Genomic DNA, 24574 nt, shown 5'->3' on the forward strand with positions numbered 1-24574 from the left:
CATTTACAAGATTTAAAACTTAAGCAAAATTTAGCGTTTAGTTGACAAATTGAAACTATGTGAGTTGGTTTGAGTACAGTCCTTACCATGAAAGAATTTCCGTGTGTAAACAGAACTGCTAGGTGGTTTGTGAGGGACATTATTTAGATACAGGGCTCTACAGTAGCTTCACCTATCTTTACTTTATCTTTAACCTCTTACTTGCTTGAGAAACCTTTAGGAAGCTCAGCACTATTCCCATTGGTAATTCCAATTTTATCAGTTGTGATAAAGTTTTCAACTTCAGCCAGATTCCAGCGACTGGCTTCTTTTCCCGCTCTAGTCTCATTTTTTTTTTTTTCTTTCTTCAGTGTACAGACGTCTTCGGCTGCGCAGCGAGCGGTTAAGGTTTAGTTGTTCAGAATCGGCTACCAGAGAAGGGACGAGAAACCAGAGTGAGATGAATGAGAGCTTCTGGTTTCAACTTTCAGTTTTCAGGTAAGGGGCTAAATTCAACGCCGGCCTTAAAGCTGGTAAACCATCATACCCTGGAGGAATTGAACGCGGGGCTGGGATGCTGGAGGGTGCGGAATCTTCTGGAGAAAAGTGCGCTCTCTGGAACGCGCGGTCCCCAGAGCAGCCAGCGCCAACCCGCGCCGTTTTACCCCCCATTTCCCGGCCGCTACCCCTCCTTCCCGGGATAAGCCTAGGAAGTTCAACAAAGGGTGGAGGCCGGGCTAAATTGGAGGCCGCCTTCGGGGCGAGCGGGGGTCGGGGGAGGGGTTTGCGGCGAGTTTTTCTTTAAAAGCCCCGGGCGGGCGAAATCCTGCCCAGAACTGTAGTCCGCTCCTGCCCACATTTCCCCTCGCTTCTCGGAGGGGTCCTCGGCGATCGGCGTGGAGAGGGGCCACAACTGAGAGCCCAGTCCCAGGCTGGCCACCACGGAGCCCTGTTGCCAAGTAAGAGAGCAAACTTTCACCCTCTTTCTCTCGCTGTTCCCAGGCTAAGGCGAGCACGCAGGCTCCATCCCCTCTCTTCCTCCTCCCCTGGGCCAGCTCCCGCCAGGAATGCAGGAGGACGTGCGGGCTGACAGGTCCCCCTACCCCGCTCCCCATGTCAGCAGCCTCGCCCAGTCCCACCTTAGGGGCGTCCCGGGAGGCGGTCGATTTACCCAGGAGCTGGGTGGTTGGCTCCTGGGAACCCTGGGCGCTCCCGGACCGAGCATGGAGCCTTGGGGTGCACACTGGAAGCCTTGGAGGGTACAGAGTGGGGATGGGGAATCTGGCCAGTGGCCACAGTTCTGGCTTTGAGATACGGAGCTTGTGGTGGGGAGGGGGCAGGTTGGACACTAAAGTTTGACTGTTACTTTGGTTTTGGGCATCGTGGGACCTAGTGCCCAGCAGCTATAGAGCGCACAGCTTATAACTGGGTTCTCTACCCAGCCTGCTAGAAAGACTCTAACGAGAGAACCTGATCTTCCTGAACAGAGCAGGAGAAAGGTCCTCGGGCCAAATTTTCATTCCCAAGTCTCCCTGGGAACCTCTATCACCCTTATCCAGGAGAGACTGAGCAGTAGGAAAAAACCTGCACCACAAACACGCAGATCTATTTTTGGTCTCTCTTTCCTACCCTAACTCCCTACTGGTGTCGTCGTTCTCCCCTTTCCCCAAGTCCTGGAGCCCTAGGGTGCAGTGACCAGACTAAAGTGACTCTATTCAGCCCCGACAGAAATAATTGAACTAAACATTCCTTTCTCCTCATCCCTCCCTGTCCTGCTGCGACAAAGAATACTAAGAACCTCCCAACCAACTAACCACCAACCAACCAATTACAACGAAACGGAATGCACGGTGGAGGGGTGCAGCTGCATGGAGGGGAATTGAGTTACCCAATGTTTTTAGGATACCTCAGGTTCCGATGAGAGATGCACCACGCTGGACAAGCCCAGATTTTAATCTCCCAAGTCCTTGGAGTTGAAGAGATGCTCAAATCAGCTCAGTGGATACTTCCCTCTCCCTCCCCCCCACACATCCAAGTGCTGAAGTTCAGTAGTTCTGGTTTAGTGTTGAGGACTCGAGCCTCGGTCTCTTAGCTGGAGCTCTCCCTCACATTACCACATTCTGTGGGTAAGCCCATTTGTCATCTTTGGAGAATCAGTAAGGCATGGTGACTTGTGTACTTAATTGACCAGGGACTGGCTTGAGGGAGGATGCACCCATTTCCTGGGTCTCTTCACACATAAGAGCTTGATTCACTGGACTGACCTTACCTCGGAGAGAATTATAACTTCTACTTCTTTCTAGTCTTTACTTTTCCCTTATCCTTCCCTTTAGTCCTTGGGACATCTGTTAAACTCATATGTGTGAAACCCCAGAGTCCCTGACGGATGCCTGGCTATCCCTAAGGAGGCTTGGTCTCAGTGGCCTGTATTTGTTTTTTATTTCCCCTGTAACCTTTGTGTTCAAAAGTAAAATCACTTATATATTCCGTGGCAACACGGAGAATAAAATACAGCTCTAAGGATGAAGCCCACGTGAGAGCCTGGCAGCTTGAAGCTTCCCTGAATATTCTCCTAGGGTACTTTCATCTATTTCTCTCCTTCCCCGCTGGGAGTGTCTCCTGGCCTCTTTCCTAACCTCTGACCCCTGGATGACTAGTTGGAAAGAGCTTTGCGAGGGAAGTGGATTTTCTGGGCTGTGGATGTGATCCTCAGAAAGCTGACTGATGTCTAGAAAATTCTACATTGTTTGTTTAAGTTCTTCCGTGCCGAAGGCGTTCAGATATGCCCCTTCCTGAGAGAATTTTGAAGAGCGGTGTTCTTCTCGTTCGTTCCAACATTTTGTCCCAGTTACATTATGGCCTTTTTTTTTTTCTTTTCTCTGTTTTTAAAAGTAAATCTTGACGTCATATGATTTTATCCATGTGTGTGCATAGATCAGCACAATCCTGGAAATGTTAGATCACTGTGACGTTATTCTTACTCTCAAGAACGTGAACACAGAGTCTTTCCTATCATCTATTACCCAGTCTATGTTCTATTTTCCCCTCAGCTTTCTCCTGATGTCTGGAGTTGAACTGTATCCTCTTGCCTTGTATGATGTGTTACACTCCTATTTATGATATAGCTTCCAAGTTACTTTCCGTCTGCTTTCTACAAAGTCCCACTAAAGATGGGTAGTGTTTGCTTCATTTTGCCTTTTAGGAAACTTGCAAACGCAGACATTGTCTTTGCAACATAGCTGGTTGCTGGGCAATTCCTTGGAGAAAGGTGAACAATCTTCGAGAATTATCAGCATGGCGTGCCAGCAGCTCCCTGAAGGGGACCCCTTAGCCCACTGCACCTGGAGTTTATCACTTTCTGTCAAAAGACCCTTTGGAATCATTTGGGAATTGGCCTTTTGGAGCTTGAGATGATGAGCTACCAAGGGAGGAAGTGTGGATTTGCTGCAGGAAAGCAGTGTTCTTTTCCAGGCTGAAGACACATGCCTTGTTCAGCTAGTCAGCACCCTCCTTACCCTTCTCTGGCTTCTTGGTCTAAAAGTAGGATGAAGGAAATGACCGTATCTGGTTTCTAGAAAAAACAAAGGCCTCAGAGGAGAATTTGGGAGAGGACAATCACTGGTCTTTGAGTTTGAGCATCACATGGGTATTTTGAGTGCTGGCATCTTTCATACTAATGTCCCTAACTCCTATGACAGAAAAAAGAAGAGGACTCTGCCTCCCCACTAGAGTCTCCAGTTTCAAGATATCTTAGTTTATTTTGCTTCTGCCTAATGAGGGTTGGTAGCACCAGAGTGTTTTGGTATTTGGATTTTCATCACTTATGTTTATTTGCTTCTTAAATGCAATGTTAAGTCATTTTACATCTTATTACTATAGGTTGGGATCCTCCTTGCTCGGCAAGAAGTGTGGGAAGAAAGGACTTCTCATTTCGGGTATTCTGCATCCCTATGCCCAGCATGACTCTTTGAAAAGGCACCCAATAGTCTTAGCACTCTCATCCACATGTGCTCAGGGATTCTCAGTTCTGTGCTGTTGCCCTGTGTCTGTCTTTAAGCCCCACATCTTGGCTGTTAGTGTGCTTGAAACTAGAGTGTGCGCATGTGTCTTTAACTGTGTTCTATTCAGAGCTGTCTTGATTCTGGATCTCTTCCAATTTCATATGTGTTTTAGAATTGGTTAGCTCATCAATGTCCACAAAGAAGTCAGCTATGATCAGCACTGTGTCAGATATATAGGTCAACAAGGGGAGTAGGCTCATTTTTAAAAAGTAAGCCTTTCAGTCCATGAGCATGGGATGTTCTGCCATTTATTGAGATGCTCTTAAACGTCTTTCAACAATGTCTTATATTTTCAGGGCATAACATCTGTGCTTCTTTTGTTGAACTTATTTCCAGAATTTTATTCCTTTGGATGCTGTTGTAAATGGATTTCTTCTCCATTTTATTTTTAGTTTACTCATGAAAAGCAGGTAGAAGGGGCTGGAGAGACAACTCAGCAGTTAAGACCTTGTAGTATGCTGGTAGAGAGCAAGAATTTGGTTCCTAACACCCACGTGGTTCACAGTGGCATATAACACTACCTCCAGGGGACCTGACTCCTTCCTTTGTCCTTCACAGGGACTTCACTCATGTGCACATACAGACACAGAGACACACAATCAAAAATAAATAAATACAAATTTAAAGAAAGTATAAACAAATTACATTGTTTTGGATGTTGATCTTGCATGACCTTGAAGAACTCATTCACTGATTCTAATATTTTTAGTAACTTTCTTAGGAGTTAAAAACTATTGTATTTTATGTTTGTGTGTGCATGCACATGCCACTGTGCACATGTGAAAATCAGAGGACAACTTTCAGGAGTCCGTTCTCCTCTTCCACCATGTGGGTACTGGGGATTGAAACTAAGGTCACGAACCTTGTTGCTGGCAAGCGCTTTCATCTGCTGAACCATCTTGCTGACCTGGTTTCTCAGGAGTTTTGAAAATGTGCATAGGTGGGTACATCCTTCAATAGGAGTGTGGTGTTCATGAGATGGAAGATGTGTGGTCTTCTAGGGAATGGCAGGACCAGAGGCAGATGATTGTGAAAGCAGGTAGAAACAGATGAATGCAATTCCCTATGGCCAGAACTCTGGGCAGCAAGCTGGTGTTAGTTCTTGTGATGCTAAAGAGGGTAGAGGCTTGCTAAAGTTGGCACTGGGAGCCTGGCTGTGACTTAAAATACAGGAGGATATCAGAATCCAGCTTAGGAGAAGACTTCTGATTAGCGCTAATGTTGGTAGCTGAGAAAGTCTGTCCTGCTCAGTACAAATGAGAACTTTCCGGCCTCTGGGTCCATGCCACTACCCTGTAGATGCCATTATCCTGAGTGAGCGCTGGAGTCTTGGTACCAGCTGGCTTTGTGCAGCCGAGCCCAGCCAGCTTCGCTGATGTGGCAGTTGGTGCCTGTTGCTGATGCTCCCTGGGTTCTCTCTCATAGGAGCCAAGCCATGAGCAGCACAATCCCAGGTCTGCGGTTTTTTAACCAGTTTCAGCACAGTACGCTACTCTAGCATACTCAGTCACGTCCAGGAGAGCCGAAGATGTGGCTGTGGCTTCTGCTTGTGAGGCCTGTGATTGGTCCCTCTGGATTTGGCTGTCCTGTAAAGAGCCCAAGACTGAAACATTGGACCGTTGGACCAAGTTGTGCCTCCCAGACCCTGCAGACAAAAGCTTGGTCTGGCAGCTCCTGGAGATGCCCAAAGTGTACAAAGCCAAGTCTGAGTCTCAGGTTGATAGTCAGGCCTTCTCTTAGATAAAGATCCTTGGGATGCTGTCACTTAGGGAATGAGTCAACGGGCTGTCCCCCTCACCACTTCTGATGGGTCATCTCAGAAAAAAAAAATGACTTGTGTACTCCCCATGCTAGGACATCCATCATCTCCCACCTAACACACTCAGCTCACCCCAACTCTCTGAGCCTCTCCATAATTGTATGTCCATCTAGACTAACCCTGAGCACTCCATGCTAAGGGATTAGCACGAAGTCAGTTTCATCCCTGGGGACACCAGGCTTGTTGATTCCCAACAAACCTGGATTACTTCCTAAGTCTGTATATCATCCTGGCCCTCAGTCTCATCTCTCCCTACTTTTTATGAACTTCCATCTCCTTCCAAGAGGCATGGAAAGTCAGACCAGTCTGATTAGTTCCAAGATGAGTTCTAAGATATGGTGTGTGTGCAAGTGTGTGTGTGTGTGTGTGTGTGTGTGTGTGTGTGCGTGTGTAGGATGATAAAACCTGTTTCCCTCGTGACATGTTAGTGGTTGATAGGAGGCCATATGAATACTAAAACCCCTATGATCCCATAATCTTGTGAAACCATGTACAAAGTTGGGCATGGTAAGTTAGGCACAGGATAATGGTGACAGAGACAGATGAATATCTGGGACTCATTGACCAGCCACTTTAGGCTACTTGAAAAGTAGCTACAGGTCAGTGAGCAATTGTATCTCAAAACCCAATATGGATGGATCCTTGAGAAACACCACCCAAGGTTGACGTCTGACCTCAACACACACACACACACACACACACACACACACACACATTACATAATATATATATGCTCTATCACATATATATGCACCTATACACACACCTGTACATAAACACAAAACTAATTTTAAAAATGTAATACAAAAGGAATGATACCCCTCCTGGATTTTACCTAGATTCTTCCCAATTTGAGATTATATTGGTCATCGCCCTTAGAGGCTATGTATGAGCATTGGCTATGTATGAGCCAGTCACTACTCTGGATACTTTAGACTTTTTGTGTCACCCCAAGGACTCTATTACTCTTCTCTATTTGCAGAATCCGAGGCTACTCTTGGGTGCCAACATTCTGTTCTTCTTAGTATTGTCTTGTGTGCAAGTTCATGCTTCCCTTTTCCCTGAGTGATGCAGGTTGGCTCTTTGAACCCAGTGTGCATCCTTGCCTTGTGAGTTTCTGTATGGTCTTTACATCTGATTGTGAGTTTCCCTGTCCCTTCACTGTGAAGACCATACTGGACAGATGGGATGTGACACTTCGTTGTTATGTGTGTGTTTTACATGTATGCACACATGTATGCAGGAGTGCTCACCAATGCAACTGCAATGTAGAAGCCAGAAGTTGACGTTGGAATGCCTTTCTCAATTCTTTCTATGCCTTATTTTTTTTCAGACCGTATTTCTTACCGAGCCTGTAGTTCACAATGTCAGCTAGGCTGACTGAGCATAGGGCCCTGGGCTCCTTCCCCAAGTGCCAGGGTTACAGACCCAGGCTGCTGTGCCCATGGGCACCGAGGATCTGAATTCTGATTCTTATGCTTGTGTAAGAAGCACCTTACCCACTGAGCCGTCTCCCTAGCCCCTCCATGTTAGTCGTGGTTGATAGGAGGTTTTGCCTTTTCATCCAGTCTATGAGTTTCCAGTAAGCACATTTGAAAGTGTTTGAAATTGTTCCTTCAGCCTCCCCAGGGAACATCCTGGTCAAAGTTAGAGTTCACCCCAAGCCCAAGGTGGGCTGTGGGGAACCCTGACTAGTCACAACAAATTATGCCCACAAAGCCCTCATTTTGAAGGCTGAAAAATATTCAGCTCTGTATAACTACCTTCTCACCACCTCACTGAGCACTGAGCATTCCATCTGTGTGACCAGAAATAGACGGGACTGAAGTGGAATTCAGGACCAGGCCAGGGGCAAAATGAATCAGGCCTGGACCAGTCTGGTGTCTAAAAGTCTCCATCTGTGTCTGAGGTATTCACAAGGACTTCCCTCATGTTCTGAAGGTACCTCATCTGCCCAAGATAGCCTCCCTCCTGGAAGGGAGCTAGAAACAGCCCTAAGAACATCACTCGGAAATGTAGTCTTGGCCTTGGGCCAAGACTCTTCATCGCTCCTATTGGCCTCAGCAGGAATCCCAGTTCAGTGAAGGAGACAGTCCTCACCTCAGTCCCTGATCTAATCTCTAGAGATATCAAATAAAATATTCCAATTGGTGACAGAGTTCTGCTGAGCTCCGACCCTCAGGAGCAGCAGGAGCATGGGCCACGTGCTCTCCCATGGTAAGGGTGTCTCCCATGATTGTCTAGACCATGCTTTGTATGGGGGCAGCAGGATAAGAATGGGTGCTCCAGAACACAGACATACAGATATGGGCTGAGAAAATGGCTCAGCAATTAAGAGCACTTGCTGCTCTTCCTAAGAAGCCGGGTCCAGTTCCCAGCAACCACCCACATAGCAGCTCACAGCTGTCTGTAACTCCAGTTCCAGGGGATCTAATGCCCACCTCTGACCTCTATCGGCACCAGACACACGCATGGTGCACAAATACATATGCCGGAAAATACCCATGCACATAAAATTTAAAAAATTAAAAATCTTTTAAAAAAATATGTTGAGAGAAATAGGTAATCTGACCAGTGACCTGGGAGGCCAGAAACAAGTCACACACAGTCACACAATCACATAGAATAACACACAGTCACGTAGAATAACACACAGTCACATAGAGTCACACACAATCACAGAGTCACATACAGTCACACACACACAGAGTCACATACAGTCACATATAGTAACATAAAGTCACACACAGTCATGACAGTCACATACAGTCACACACAATCACATAGAATAACACAGTCACATAGTCACATACAGTCACACACAATCACACAGAATCAGAAACAGCCACATATAGTTACATAGAGTCACACTCAGTCATGACAGTCACACACAGTCACATACAGTCACATGCAATCACATAGAATCATACACAGTCATATATAGTCATATACAATTACATATAGTTACACACGGTCACATAGAATCACACAGTCACATACAGTCACAGTCACATAGAATAACAGTCAATAGAGTCACATAAAGTCACACACAATCACATAGAATCACACAGTCACATATAGTCACACACAATCATATTGAATCACACATAGCCACATAGAGTCACACATAGTCTCATAAAGTCAGGGGCCTACAGAAATCTCTTTTAGGAGGACCGTGAGCCCTCGTTGTGGGAGGGGACAGATATGAGGGTCAGACAAATAGCAGTTTCCACAAGAACAGTTTGGCAAAGCCAAAGAGTACAATGTCCAGATGCAGTTTATGATTTTATGTGATGTATTTCCCCTCATCTCTGCATGGCTGGGGGTTAATATTACTATTGCCAAAACAGTAGTTACTGCCTAGGCTTTATGGAAGAAGTGCACTCTGGGAAGGGAGCTATGGTCCAGAGCATCCATTTCCAAGGGGGATGAGATTTATCCACACCCACATCAGGTACCCATGGCATACCCAGACACAGGGTACCACCAGTTCCACATTTTCCACATAGCTCGTACGAGAGCCCTAGTTTATATCTGTACACCTTTTCTTGTTTTATAATAACGTTTAATGAAACCTAAACAGACGTGGAAGAAAGTTTTGATTTTCTTGAATGATAGAGGTTTTTTTGTCTTGTGCTTTGTTTTTTACTGTGTTCCATAGCTAGAGATTTAAGGCGCTTATTTCCTGCTGTGCCTCATTATCTCAGGTAGAAATTAATGATGGGGACAGACACAAAGGGCAGACTCGAGGAGCGAATTTACAGAGGACCAATTGGAGAGATGGTTCAGTGGTTAAAAATAGTAAAATGACTTACTTATTAATTATTCCCTTTATTAATGTATAGTACCCTTCTTTTTCTCTTCTGGTTAATTTTGTGCTTACTTCGTCCAGCTTATCTATCTATCTATCTATCTATCTATCTATCTATCTATCTATCTATCTATCTGTATTATTTTTGGTTTCTGCTTTCCACCCTTTGAATCACCTTTCGGGCACCTTTACCAATGGGGTGTATCTCTTGATGCCTGTATAAAGTTGGATCTGGCCCACATGGTCCCACACACAGGAAAATGTATCATGCCGCTTTCTGGCTTTAGCTCAGCCGCCAGGTCAGTGTATATGGGAAAAACATGCTGGAAGGGTAGCCTCGAGTATGGCATGAGCAGGAAATCCCACTTGGATGAAGCCCAGGATAGGGTCTCCTCAAGACACATTGCCAAAAGAAAGTCACTAAGAAAGCTGTCACATAAACCTAAAAAAGATACCCATCCCAGCAGATGAAGTTCTTAACCTAGAAGTAATCCAAAAAAAAAAAAGAAGAAAAATGACGCCTCCAATGCTCCCAACTTTTTAGTAACTGATTCCAAAGATTTCAAAGAAGATGAAATATGGAACAGCAAATTCAAAAGTGCTCAGTGCATCAAGAGACAATGTGATTAGCAGGTTTGTGACATAATAAGGCACTGTAGGGTCTGAAGAAGACATTTGACCATATGCGTAGTCAAGACAGAGGAAATAAAAAGAGAACAAGATAGAAAGTCAGGAATGAGAAAATAAAAATAAAAATAAAAAAATCAGAAAAATCAGTTGATGTCTTCAGCGACAGACTAGATCAGATAGAAGAAAAAAATAACACACTTGAAGACAAGACTTTAAATAAGTTAATAACAGATGGAAAGAAAGAAAAATAAGAGACCATGTGAGAGCTTTGGGGTACCCTTAAAAGATCAAATATCTGGCTTGCTGGTTTGCCTGAAGAAGAGTTTCAGGCTGGGGGCATAGAAAACTCATCCAATAAGATAAAAGCAGATCAATTTCCAAATCTTAGTGAAAACTTGAACACCTAAGTACAGGAAACATTCAAACCCTTGGTACTTCGCTGTGACAAATTATAGTAAAATTGTTGGAAGGACAGAACAATAAAACACTTTTTTTTTTTTTTTTTACAATATACTCAACAGAAATGCCAAGGAACAGAGAAAGGCAAACTTCCTAGACGAACAGTTCCTCAGAATACCAAAAGGGCCTGTAATGAGATATTTAGGCACTGAAAGAAAATAATTACCAAGACTATTATACCCAACAAGGCTGTCCCTCACAATCAAGGGAGAAGTAAGGATCTTCCACGACAAGCCTAAGCTAAAAGCTTTCATAACTAGTAGACCACAATTATAGAAGGTGGTAGAAAGAATTCTATACCAAGAAGAGAAAAATGTGATAAACACCATCATTAGAGAATATGTATGAATTCTTAGGGTCCTCTTTGTTGTCTAGGCTGTCTGGGGTTGTGGACTGTAGGTTGGATTTTCTTTTCTTTTTGTCTAGAAGTCATTTATGAGTGAGTACATATTATATTTGTTTTTATGAGCCTGGGTTCTCTCACTCAATATGTTTTTTTTTTTCTAGATCCATCTATTTGCCTTCAAATTTCAAGATGTCATTATTTTTTATTGCTGAGTAGTACTCCATTGTGTAAATGTACCACATTTTCTTTATCCATTCTTCAGTTGAGGGCATCTAGGTTGTTTCCAGGTTCTTACTACTACAAATAATGCTGCTGTGAACAGAGTTGAACACATGTCCTTGTGGTATGATTGAAAACCCTTTGGGTATATACCAAATAGTGGTATTGCTGAGTCTTGAGGTAGATTGTTTCCTAATTTTCTGAGAAATCACCATACTGATTTCTAAAATGGCTGTACAATTTTGCGCTCCCACCAGCAATGGAAGAACGTTCCCCTTACCCCACATCCTTTGAGAGACACATACATGAGTCTATATAGGAAAGAGAAAAAGATAAGATCTCCTGAATAAATTGGGAGCATGGGGGTAATGGGGGAGGGTATAAAGGGGAGGGGCAGGAAGGGATGGGAGCACAGAAAAATTATAGTTCAATCAAAAAAATGGCAAAAAGTGGGGATAATTAGGAAACCACCCATTGCCACAACTACAGAAGTCTGATCTCTGGCTGTGGTCACAGCCATAGCTCATAAACTTTATGTGCTCTATAGCGATTTCTTTTTCTGGAATAAAGTTTGCTTCTGGTTTAATAGACCAAAAAATTATGTATAAATTCCACTAAAAACATCAAATCTACCAATGAAAAGTAGGAAAGGCTCAGGCATTACCAATAAAACAAATCCTCAAATCTTCAAAATAAAAGAGAAAGAAAAACAAAATCGACCAACACTACTAAGGAAAAATGTCAACAAAATGTGAGGATCAAGTGTGTAGGTGGATGTGTGTCTCACTCGTAGCCCTGGATGTAAATAGCCTTAATTCTCTAATTAAACACAGGCTAGCTGATTTAAAAAGAAGACCCAATAAAATCATACCCATAATAAATATCCTTAACCTATGAGGACACAGACAGAATGGAAAGATGAACTGACAGTCCAAGCAAATGGATTCCCAAAGCAAGAGTAGATTAAATAAACAGACATAGAAGCAGAATAGCTTAGATGAAGAGGGCTCCTATGTCTTGACCAAAGGAACCATTTGTCATGAAAAAAAAATAGCAATTAATTTATATGCACCAAGCATTGGAGCACTTAGTCTTTTCAAAACAAATATTACTAGACATATAAATGAGAGTGAGACGGCCCTTGTAGCCCAGCGCCTCCCGTCAGGGGGGCTTAGTGGACATTATATTCTCAAATAGATTAAATGTAATGTAAAAATATCCTTAACTGCTTAGTTGCAAGCCAGTGAGAAAATACTGGGAACAAAATGTATCACTTTCTGATAAGCAACAATGTTTTTGACTCTGTTAGGCAGCTACCTCAGTCCTTAGTCATGTTGCTCACAGCCCTCTGTTGACCCTTTCCGGCGCTCCACCTGATGAGTCATTAAGAGCCTCTGTTGCAAAGTTCCCAGGTGTCACTCAAGTTATAGTCAGTAGGCTATTCTTCAAAGAAGGACATATGGGACAAACCCGCCCCCCACCTGCTCCGGCCTGCATGATCTCAGGACGCGTGGACCAAGCTGCAGAGTCTCTGCAATCATCTTCTGTGGCCAGCTGACATAGTTGGCGGACACCCTCTGCTCACAGTCCAGAGATTCCAGAATTTCCACGATGTCTATAATGCAACTTCTCTGCTGTGGAGTGTTCTGAGACTCTGGCTACAGAGAGACACCTCAGGAGTTCAGAGGGATGCTGAGAATAGTACTCTTGTTGTCTGACTACTCGTCCAGTAGTAGTGTAGAGATGAGGCTCCCTCCCCCACCTCTCTCTTCTTTGTCTCTCTTCCCTCTCCCTTCTCTCCCACCCCATGGTATATGTTGTGCTACAAAATGCCCACACACATTGATGCTGAGGCCAGCGAAAGACATTGGATGTCTCCTTCTGTTGTTTTGTTCTTTGGAGACAGAGTCTGTAGCTGAACTTGAAGCCCTCTGTCTAGGCTAGGCTGGTTGGTCAGCGAGGACCCAGAATCCACCCGTCTCCATATCTAATGCTTGGGTTACAAACACACACAGCCATGCCCAGCTTTTATGTGGCTAATCTGGATGTGAACTCAACTCCTCTTGCTTTCGCAGCAAGCGCTATTGTTATTGTTTTTATTGAGCTATACATTTTCCCCACTCCCCTTCCTTCCTCCCCACTCCCCTTCCACCCTCCCCACGGCTCCCCACGCTCCCAATTTCCTCAGGAGATCTTGTCTTTTTCTTTTTCTCCTTCCAGGTGGATCCATGTATGTCTCTCTTAGGGTCTTCTTTGTTGTTTAGGCTCTCTGGGGTTGTGGATTGGTTATCCTTTGCTTTATGTCTAATATCCGCTTATGAGTGAGTACATATTATATTTGTCTTCCTGGATCTGGGTTACCTCACTCAGTATGGTTTTTTATAGTTCCACTCATTTGCCTGCAGATTTTAAGATGTCATGATTTTTTGCAGTTGAGTTGTACTACATTGTGTAAATGTACCACATTTTCCTTATTTATTCTTCAGTTGAGGGGCATCTAGGGTGTTTACAGGTTCTGGCTATTGCAAATAATGCTGCTATGAACATAGTTGAGCAAATGTCCTTACGGTATGATTGAGCATCCTTTGGGTATATGTCCAAGTGTGAAATTGCTTGGTCTTAAGGTAGATTTGATTCCTAATTTTCTGAGAAACCACCATACTGATTTCAAAAGTGGCTGTACAAGTTTGCACTTCCACCAACAGTGAAGGAGTGTTCCCCTTACTCCACATCCTCTCCAGCATAAGCTGTCATCAGTGTTTTTGATCTTGGCCATTCTGATTGGTGTAAGATGGTATCTCAGAGTTGTTTTGGTTTGCAGTTCTCTGATGGCTAACAAAGTTGAACATTTCCTTAAGTGTCTTTTGACCATTTGAGAACCTTCTGTTGAGAGTTCTCTGTTTAGGTCTGCACTCCATTTTTTATTGGATTATTTGTTCTTTTGATGACTGGTTTCTTGAGTTCTTTGTGTATTTTTTGGACATCAGTCCTCTGTCAGATGTGGGGTTAGTGAAGATCTTTTCCCATTCTGTAGGCTGCATTTTGTCTTGTTGACCATGTTTTTTGCTTTACAGAAGCCTCTCAGTTTCAGGGGGTCCCATTTATTGTTTCTTTTAGTGTCTGTGCTACTGGGGTTACATTTAGGAAGTGATCTCCTGTGCCAGTGTGTTCAAGGTTATTTTCCACTTTCTCTTCCACGAGGTTCAGTATAGTTGGTTTTATGTTGAGGTCTTTGATCCATTTGGACTTGAGTTTTGTACATGGTGCTAGATATGGATCTATTTTTATTCTTCTCCAAGTTGATATCCATTTATGCCAGCACCACTTGTATAATATGCTTTCTTTTTCTATTTTACATTTTTAGCTTCTTTGTCAAAAGTCAGGTTTTCATACATGTGTGGATTAATATCCAGGTCTTTGATTTGATTCCATGGTCCTCTTGTCTGTTTTTATGCTGATACCAGGCTATTTTCAGTACTGTAGCTCTGTAGTAGAGTGTGAAGTCACGGACTGTGATACCTCTAGAAATTCTTTTTTTGCACAAAACTGTTTTGGCTATCCTGAGTTTTTTGTTTTTCCATGTGAAGTTTAATATTGTTCTTTCAAGGTCTGTGAAGAATTTTCTGGAATTTGGACGGGTATTGCATTGAATCTGTAGATTGTTTTTGGTAAGATTGCCATTTTTACTGTGTCAATCCTTCCTGTCCAAGAGCATGGGAAATCTTTCCATTTTCTGATGTCTTCTTCGATTTCTTCAAAGATTTAAAGTTCTTGTCATACAGGTCCTTCACTTGTTTGGTTAGAGTTACTCCAAGATATTTTATATTATTTGTGGCTATTGTAAAGGATGATGTTTCTCTGATTTCTTTTTCAGTCTGAATATCATCTGTATATAGGAGGGCTACTGATTTTTTTGAGTTAACCTTGTATCCTGCTACATTACTAAAACTGTTTACCAATTGTAGGACACAGCAAGCACTTTTGGTGCCTGTAACATCCCTAACTCTTCTTTTTTCTTTTAATTAATCTTATTTTTTATTTTAGTTTTTCTCTCTCTTTCTTCCTCTCCCTCTCTTTCCCTTTCTCTGTTTCCGTGTGTGTGTGTGTGTGCACCTTCAGAGGCCAGAAAAGGGCATCAAACCCTTTGGAGCTAGAATTGCACATGGTTTTGAGCCACCTGATATGGATGTAGGAATTGAACTTGGGTTTTCTGCAAGAGCAGCAAGTGCTCTGAACTACCCTTAAGTCCTTTCCTGACCTCCTCTGGCAGGAGCTGATGGAGCAGGTCTGAAGAAGACAGAGGTGCTCCCATCCTTCCAGATGTCTCCATATATCTGGAGAAGCAGATGGGGAATCTGTCATGTTGGTTTATGTTCAGGTGTCATAAGGCAAGAAACAATCACTTCTGTTTGGAGTAAAGAGAAGCCTAGAGTCATGGGATCCGCGTAGCTCCACTACTTTGGGTGTTTGGTCTTCTGGGATGCCTGGAATTTTACCCTCTTGTGGGTTGGTTAGATGCCCACTTAGGGATGAATTATACAAAACAATGAAAAAATGAGAAAGGGAAAAAAAAGGCACAAAGACATGATCTCCAAAGAAAGAGTCTAGGTAGCCAAAGTAGTGCTAATTAAAGCAAAAGATTATGTTTGCATATCAGTGCAGGGAAACCTCTGTACTGCTGACCACAGTGGAAACTCACCGAAGCCTTAGTGTATTTTGCAGAAGTGTTGGCTTTTTTTATAGACTTTTTTGCCTCGCTAGTTTATTTTTAGGAATGCATCCCAAGGTTGTGTAACATTTCAGCAATATGGGTTTTCATTCCAACAATGTATACAGTGGCAAAGAGATTTAGAAGCAGAATTATAGTCCCTCTGGATGACTGAATGCTCTATAATTGTAATTTGCTGTCACTCTGGAAAAATACTAGAGAAAATCAACTTTATTCTTATTTTATGTACATTGGTGTTTTGCCATGGTGTTGGGTCCCCTGAAATTACAGACAGTTGTGTTGCTGCGTGGGTGCTGGAAATTGAACCCTAGTCCTCTAGAAGAGCAGTCAGTGCTCCTAACCACTGAGCCATCTTTCCAGCTATGAAAAACCACTTCAGAGAAGAAAGGTTTGTTTTGGTTCATGATTTCAGAGGTGTCAGTACATCATGGTGAGGAGGGTATGGCAGAGAAGACCATCATGCATTGTGGCCAGGAAGCAGATAATGCCTGTCCTTCATCCAGGGGACAACCTACTATATCACTCAACTCCCCCACTTAAAGTCATCCTTTCTAGACACCCCACATACATTCAAGCAGAAGTGATCCTTACTAAATTCTTAGGTGTCTCTCAATCCAGTCCAGTTCATCATCAAGATTAATCGTCACAATAATAAATAATAACTATATAAAAGAAAAATTAGACATAATGTCTGCTGTATACTATTCAATTAAATGACAGAGTTTTGTGTGGTGTGGTGTGTGTGTATATTTTTGAGACAGGGTCTCTCTATGTAGCCTTGGCTATCATAGAACTCTATATGGACCACTCTCTGCCTTAAAAAGCACTTTTCAAGGTGGGCATGGTGGGTGCACACCTTTAATCCTAGCACTTGGAAAACAAAGACAAGTAGCTCTCTGTAAAATCAAGATCAGCCTGGTCTACACATGTAGGATAAAAGGAAGAGCTGGCCACTTCCCGCCGCCTCGCTCCCTGCTAGCTTACACCCGAAATAATTACACGGAAACTGTATTCATTCAAACACTGCCTGGCTCATTATATCTAGCCTCTTATTAGCTAACTCTCACCTATTAATTTAACCCATCTCCATTAATGTGTATTGCCACTTGACTGTGGCTTACTGGCATGAGTCTAACCAGCATCCGTCTTGGAGAGGAGAGCCATGGCGTCTGCCTGACTCTGCTTTCTTTTTCCCAAGATTCTGTTCTGTCTATTCTGCCTATCTAAGCTGCTTCCGTATCAAAAGGCCAAGGCAGTCTCTTTATTTAACCAATGAAAGCAACACATAGAAAAAGACCCTCCCACACCATATACGGAGGGCGTGTGTGTGTGTGTGTGTGTGTGTGTGTGTGAGAGAGAGAGAGAGAGAGAGAGCGAGAGAGAGAGAGAGAGAGAGAGAGAGAGAGAGAGAGAGAGATCTCATTTTCCAAGCAATATGTAGGGAAAGATTCCTGTTGGTTCTCAGTCCCCAGTGCTGGGATTGAACCCAGTGACCTGCACATTATAGGCAAACACTCTACCACTGGGCTATGTTCCCAACCCTTGGCTTTTTGACACAGCGTTTCATTATATACCTCAGGCTGGTCTTGAACTTGTTATGTACCCTAGAGTTTTTCAGATTCATGGTATTCCTTCTCCTTCCTCTAGTATGGGGTCCATAGGCATGCTCAGTGATTCAAATTTTTCCAAGGCCATAGACACAGAGGAAAGACGGAAGAACGAGCATTGTGCAGATTTGATGGCAAAGGACCCAACAGCTGTGTGACTTATTTTCTTTCTTCCTTTCACCAGTTGTCATTTGCTCAGATCTTTATCATCAATATGGATAACTTTCCCAACAGAGAGGGGAAAGTGCATTAAGATTATTTTTAAGAGGAGAGAGAAGTAGCTGAATTGGACATATAAATGTGGAGCCGAAGAAGTGAAGAAGCAAGAGCCCCCTTTCTAGGGAAGATGTGGCACTGCATAGGAACACACCCATGAAGTCTGGGGAACTGGGTGTAGCTGTCTATAGACACCCAAAACCAGAAATTAAGAGTTCTCTTTTTTAAATTACAAGATCACATTTCCCCCATCTCTTTTTGGAAGAAGATTAGAGGATCTGGAACCCTTGAAGTGGGGACAGGGCCACAGAGCACAGGGCAGGGCATAGCCTTGGCCACCTGGTCACCCACATTTGGATCCCTGCCTTCTACTCCCACCAGGACGGCCTAACTTACTGAGCCTCTGTCCCTTGATTTCCTTTTTGGGAAAAAAAACCATTGTTGATGACTTCACACCAGTGCCTGTCCGACCTGCAGCCCACAGGTTGTGTGTATCCCATGAGAGCTATGAGCAGCCCAGACCGTTTGGAGATGACAGTATCAAAAGGTTGAACAGCCTAGAGAGTGCCAGCTTGCCCTCAGATGAAGACGGCCCTCAGTAGGTGTGCAAGGCCAGAGGTAGCACAGATTCCTACATAGATAATGCTCTCTTCCCCTTTAGATGTATTCTAATGATGAAATTTAATTTATAAATTAAGCCTGGTGTCTTAGGGTTTCTGTTGCTGTGAAGAGACACTGTGACCACAACAACTCTTATAAAGAAAGCATTTATTTTGGGTGTCTTACGATTTCAGAGATACAGTCCATTATCATCATGGCGGCATGTGGGCAGACATGGTGTTGGCTGCAGCTTAGTCAGAAGGCAACAGGAAGTGGACTGAGTCCTACGGCTTGCAGGCACCAGGAAGTGGACTCTTAAGTGTCACACTGAGTGGAGCTTGAGCAAAGGAGACCTCAAAATCTGCCCCCAGTGACACACTTCCTTCATCAAGGCCACACCTACTTCAACAAGACCACACCTCCCAATAGTGCCGCTCCCCTGTGAGCTCATGGGGGCCAATTCAAACTGCCACACCTGGTTAGAGAGTCACAGCACATAATGAAATAAAAATTATGACAGTACACTGAAATACAACTTCAACGAATCCTCTGCTTTTTCTCTTTGTGCTGCTTGACTTGGGTCAACTTGATACAAGCTAGACTCCTCTGGAAAGAGGAAATCTATCAAGAAATCACCTCCGTATGATTGCCGTGTGGCATGTCTGTAGGGCATTTTCCTAATTAATGACTGATGTAGCCAGGGTCCAGCTCACTGTGGGTGGTCCCATCCCTGTGCTGGCAGCCTGGGACATATAAGAAAGCCCACTGAGCAAGCCATGAGAAGCAAGTCAGTAAGCAACACCCCTCCACGACTTCTGCTTTGGCTCCTGCCTCAGTGATGGAGAGTGACCTGGGAGGTGTAAGCCAAATAAATCCTTTTCTCCCCAAGTTGGTTCTGATCACAGCCATAGGAACAAACCTAACTAGGACCCTCTTTCTCCAAGCATCTTACCATTCTGGTGTTCACGGTTCTGGTTCAACTTTTTTCCGCCTTCATATTTTGTGAAAGATTTTCAGCACCACAGCTTGTGAGTCTTCTCTTTCCTGAGGAAGCACATTGTGGCTTTTGTTTTTCCTATCTGAGCTTTCAGCCTCTGTGCTCTTGTGCTTTGAGGCCGTCGATACTGAAACAATGGTTACCTGAACACAGCTACTGCCTGCTGTGAGGGGTCCCATATCAGAGCCGTGATGAGACAAATCTGCTGACTGATTAATGGATGGGTGGGTGGTGTAGACAGCCACGATACAAGGTACGGTGTACCAAGAGCTGATTGTCATCCTGGGTAGAGGGGGCGTGGCATAGGTCAGCATGAGATTGCATCCCATTACTTGAGATAGCTGCAGAATTTAAGAACAAATTATTCTTAGAATTTTCCGCTTACTGTTTTCCCACGAAACTGAGGATGGGTAGCTGAAATTATGAATGAGGAGATAACTCCTATATTGAGAAACATAGGAGTGTGTGTGTGTGTGTGTGTGTGTGTATGTGTGTGTTGGGTTTGTGTGTGTGTGTGTTGGGTGTGTGTTTGTGTTTTAATGCAGTAACTACAAATTGCTCAGCTTGACCTTTGTCAGGTCACTGACTTTCTTAATTTTCAAAAAGAGAGAAAGCACAGAGAGCTGGGTATAGGGATACACGTCAGCGTTCAGGAGGCGGTGGTAAGAGAGTTTCTAGTTCTAGGCTAGCCTGGGCTACACAGAGCCATCTCAGAAAACCAAGGGGGAAGCGTCAAAGACAAAAACAAGACAAGACAAAGCAAAACTCCAGAATTCAGAGTCAGGTCACCTAGGTTTGTAGAGTTCAGCCCTTGGGCTTTCACTGATGTCCTAGGGGCACACCAAGCTAGGCTGTCAGAGTCACATCTGTCACAGCCAAGAACAGTTCTGTTCACTCAGAGCCCGGCCTCACCTGAGAAGGATGTCTGAGAGTTAGCCAAACAAACAAATGCGTATGGCCTTGTGCACTGGAAGGAAATGAATAGTATGTCATTGTCATAATGGCTGGGGATTCTCTAGCTTCAAGGTTAGAAGTGTGTGCCCAAGGATTTGTTCCCTTGGAGGTGAGGCCTTGGGGAAGTAACCAGAATTAGACTAAATCATCACAGTAGACACCCTGTTTGAATCCTGGTGACTTTGTAAGAAGGCATAGGGCAAGAAGAAACAGTATATGCTCATGTCCTTGGCCATGTGATGTGCCGTGTTAGCCTTTGAACTTTGACAGTGGAAGGTCACTGCCAGGTGACCTTGAATTGAGCCAGCAGAGGCAGCAGCATCTAAAACAACCCCCTCACACACACACCTTATGTTTCTGTTTTTGTTGTTTGCTTGTTTTGAGAGTGTCGTATTTAGCCCAGGCTAGCCTCTAGCTTGCTGTGTAGTTTAGGGTGGTTGTGAACTCGAAATTCTCTTATCTTTATGTCCCACGTGCGGAGTCTACAGGTAATGCTGAGGATTGAACCCCAGGCTTTGTGCTTGCTATGAAGTGCTCTCCCAACATCTCCAGCTTCTTCAGAATTTACCAACTCCACAGTCTGTGTTTTTAGAAACAGAACTGACATTAGGTTTTTAGCCTTGGCACCTGGCTAAATTCTCTTGCGGTCAGACAGTACACTCTGTGTGCTTTCATTGACTGTATTGAGACTTGCTTGTTGACTCACCTTGGGGTTCATTTTGGCAAGTCTGTGTGTCCTTGAAGGGCATCTGTCCTGTGGAGTTGTTGAGTACAGCTTCCAGGAACTCCGTGAATTGTCATGTGGTTGATCTCCTTGTCTCTGTATTCAGTGCCTGGGCCGTCTGTGTGGAGAGTCTCCGCTGCAGTTAAGGATCAGCCGTGGATCTGATTTTCTCTTCATTCCGTCCGTATTTATTTCATGCATGCTGAAATGATCCATGCACATCCACACAGTTGTATCTTCCTGACAGATTGACTCTTTCGTTAGCTTTTCTCTTTGGGCTCTGGTAGTTTTTATTGTTCTGGAGTCAGTGTTATCTCACTTTGGACCAGGCTTCTTTTGACTGAACTGCACACAGTGTATCATCTTCTATCTTTTCATGGTGTTTTGTAAGATTATGTCGTTGATTATATTGTTCAGTCTGTGTTGGTGACTTGTCTTTTAATCGGAGCATCTACTGTGCTTTTCTACTGCCTTGCAAAGGTTATATTTTATTCCCAATCTGTGCCAGTATTGGGAAGTATGGAACACGCACATAGACACACACATACATGCACATAGACACACACACACACACACACACACACACACACACACACACACACACAGAGTTGTTGCTGTTTTTTTTTATCACCATCATGATGCAACTCTGAGTACCAAACCCAGGGTCTCACTACTGAAAGGCAAGTGCCCTAACTCTGAGCTACCGCTCCAGTCCATAGTACAGATATTTTAGGACACAGGACATTGATATTGTTTTATATAGTGGGTTTGCATTTTGGTTTGCTCATGTCGTTTCCTATTCCATCCTTCATTCCTTCCTAAACCTCCATACCGTTTCTGGCATTACTTTTCCTTTGGCTTAAAGATCTCCTTCTAGTGCCTTCGTTTTTGTTTGTCTTCGTGTCCTCATTTCATCTTCATTTTCCCCCAATCCGTAGACTGCTGGTACTCTGCCAGCCCCTGGAAAACGTCATCCTGTTATCCTTATTTTTGCGGAAAGGCTGCCTGATGTCCTTCAGCTGTAGCATGCCCATCTCCCTCTGGCTGTGTGTGAGATTTCCTCCGTTTCTGATTGTCTACAGTCCGTCTGCCCGGAGGTGGTTTCCTCCATGTGTGCGTTGTGCATCGGTGTGGATAATTCCCCACTGCTCTTCAAATGCTTCCTCTGCACATTCTTTGGGTTTCCAAGCACGTTACTTACACTCCGTGTCCTAATTTGTCTCACCAGTCGCTTCCCGTGGCCTCTGATTTCTATCTTGTCAGTCCTTGAGGGCCACTGAAAATGTCCCTCAGCTCTCCAACCTACTGGGCACTCACTTGGGAAAGGCAGAGACTTATGTAAGCGCATCTCGGTATGCATCCTTTCTCTCTGCATCCTTGGCTCTTGGAGCCCACACAGCCTCAGTAGCCTTCCGGTACCTTCCTAATGACAAGGGTAGAAGTGGGGATGGGGAGGATAGGGGTGGGGAGGCACAACACAGAAGAGACAGGATACTCAGACATTGTTTAAATATCCTAGAATGTTCCCTCACAAACCGGGATGGTGGACACCAGTCCCTCCATGTGGCCTCCTAATGCGATCAGGAGACTTGTAAACAAGCTATGGAAGGCCACTGCGGGGGTGACACACAGCATTTTACATTCAGAGTTGTTCCCTAGCAGAAGGAGCAATGGTCAAGCAGTGATGAAGCAAGCAATGATTGCGGGTGTGGTGGCTCCTGCCTGTAATCCCAGCACGTGGAGGCGGAGGCAGGAGGAGCCCTGTGAGTCTGATTCAGCCCAGGCTACAGAGTGAGACCATGTCTCAAACAAAGCAAAAAAATCCAAAACAAACAAAAAACCAATATGACAAAGGCATAAAGCAGTCAAGTCGCCGTCATACCCTTGTTCTGGGCTGGAGAGTTACTGCTCTTTGAGACAAAGGCAATGCAGTGGGTTCGTTCCCACCACCACCCCAGCAAACAGGAGGCATGCCACTGTGCATGGTGCCGTGATGTTAGGCTGGCTACCGTGTTATCAGATGATGGGAATTTTTATCTCCAGTATAAGTATATGTCATTTTCATAGGCAGGGTTTTTTTGTTGAGTAAAACATCATGCGGCGTGTGATAATACGGGTTTTAAATAGGCTTATTTACTGTTTTGTAGTTGTTCGTGGTAAGATTTTTCTAATACAAATGAGTCTACCTAGCAGAAACAGATGTTGCCTCGTGGAAGCCCTCAGGGTTGAGTTTCTGGTCACAAAGCCTGGTGGATGACAAAGCAAAGCACAAACAACATGGGTTTTAAAGCAGCCAGAGAGCACCTTCGTTTGTCTAACGGGACCTGGCAAGGTCTCCTCGAGGCATGTGGTCTTTGGAGGGCAGGGTTAGAGGCTCTCTGTTGTAAGTGGCACAAAACATAAGCCGGTTGCAGACTGTGGACCCCACTGCAGGAACCCCATCGCTCTCTGGGCCTGTTTGAGTGTTGTAGGATGAGAATTGCTGAGTCTCTGGCGATAACAGAGGGTGTGTTCTCTTAGCAAACACACAGGGCACCAGCATGCAAAGGGTTGTGTCTCTTCAAGGCAGAGAACAGGTGGCCCCGGGTAGCTTCAGCCCAAGGTAAGTTAGCCGGCCCTTCCTTAACAGTAACGTCCTGAACTGAGGACTGTGCTCTCTCTGCCCCTTTGCGTATGGCTGAAATGAAGTGTGTTTGCCCCTGCGGTTTCCAGCAGCAGTTCCTGGTTTTCCTTTTGGGCTCTCACATCTCAACCTGCTTCCTCCTTGAGACACGCCCACAGTCCTTTTCTCATCATCTCCCAGTCTCTGAGTTAGCTGAGGACCAAGACACATGAAGTCTCTATGCATAACCTCACTCTGGAGTTACACATAGAGTTCCGCTGGCTGTGATGCCCACAGCCTTGAAGAACGTAATTTTTCATCTAATGGATACTCCTGCTGTGTTGCTTCTGGGGTGCCGTTCAATTGAGCTCTCAGAACGGTTCTGTGGGCTGCATAGGATTGTGGTCTATGCTCAGTAGATGAGGAAATTGATGTGCAGAGAAATTCAATGTTTTTGGCCAGGATTCCACAACTGATCAATATCAGAATGAGGATTCAAACTCAGTTTATCTGGCTCTAGCATGTTCTCTTTCCACTACAGACATGCCCTCCTTAATGCTGGCTTCCTCAACCCCTCTTTGACTTGAGCACAAAAAGCTTAGCCCCTCTTCTGCGCGTTAGATGCAGTCTGGTCTCAAACTCCTGCTTCCCCTATGAAGAGATACTATAAATAGGAAAGAAATTGACATAGGGCCCTCGTAACTTCTCTGAGGGTACATTCCACTTCCTACAAACCTTATCCCCCTTCTTTGCTCCATCTTTTTCTTTTTTGTTTTCTTTTCTTTTTCTCCTCTTCTTTTCTTTCTTCCTTTCCTCCTCCT

General features: G+C 44.2%; 1 protein-coding gene across 4 annotated transcripts in view; it reads left to right on the forward strand.

The window, feature by feature from the left end:
* Positions 1 to 350: 350 nt before the first annotated feature.
* Positions 351 to 24574, forward strand: part of Loxl2 (lysyl oxidase like 2) — an 86907-nt gene continuing 62683 nt past the window's right edge. For 2 of the 4 annotated variants that reach the window (XM_087912196.1, XM_087912197.1), the window contains exon 1: positions 351 to 477. In XM_087912196.1, the coding sequence (XP_087768322.1) occupies positions 440 to 477 (38 nt within the window). In that variant the 5' untranslated portion in view covers positions 351 to 439. Of the gene's footprint in view, positions 478 to 778; positions 939 to 24574 lie in introns of those variants that run through there. The other 2 variants (XM_087912199.1, XM_087912198.1) reach the window with 2 other exon arrangements.

This window comes from Myodes glareolus, chromosome 12 (assembly GCF_982192425.1).
Source record: "Myodes glareolus chromosome 12, mMyoGla1.1, whole genome shotgun sequence".
Lineage (NCBI taxonomy): Eukaryota > Metazoa > Chordata > Mammalia > Rodentia > Cricetidae > Myodes > Myodes glareolus.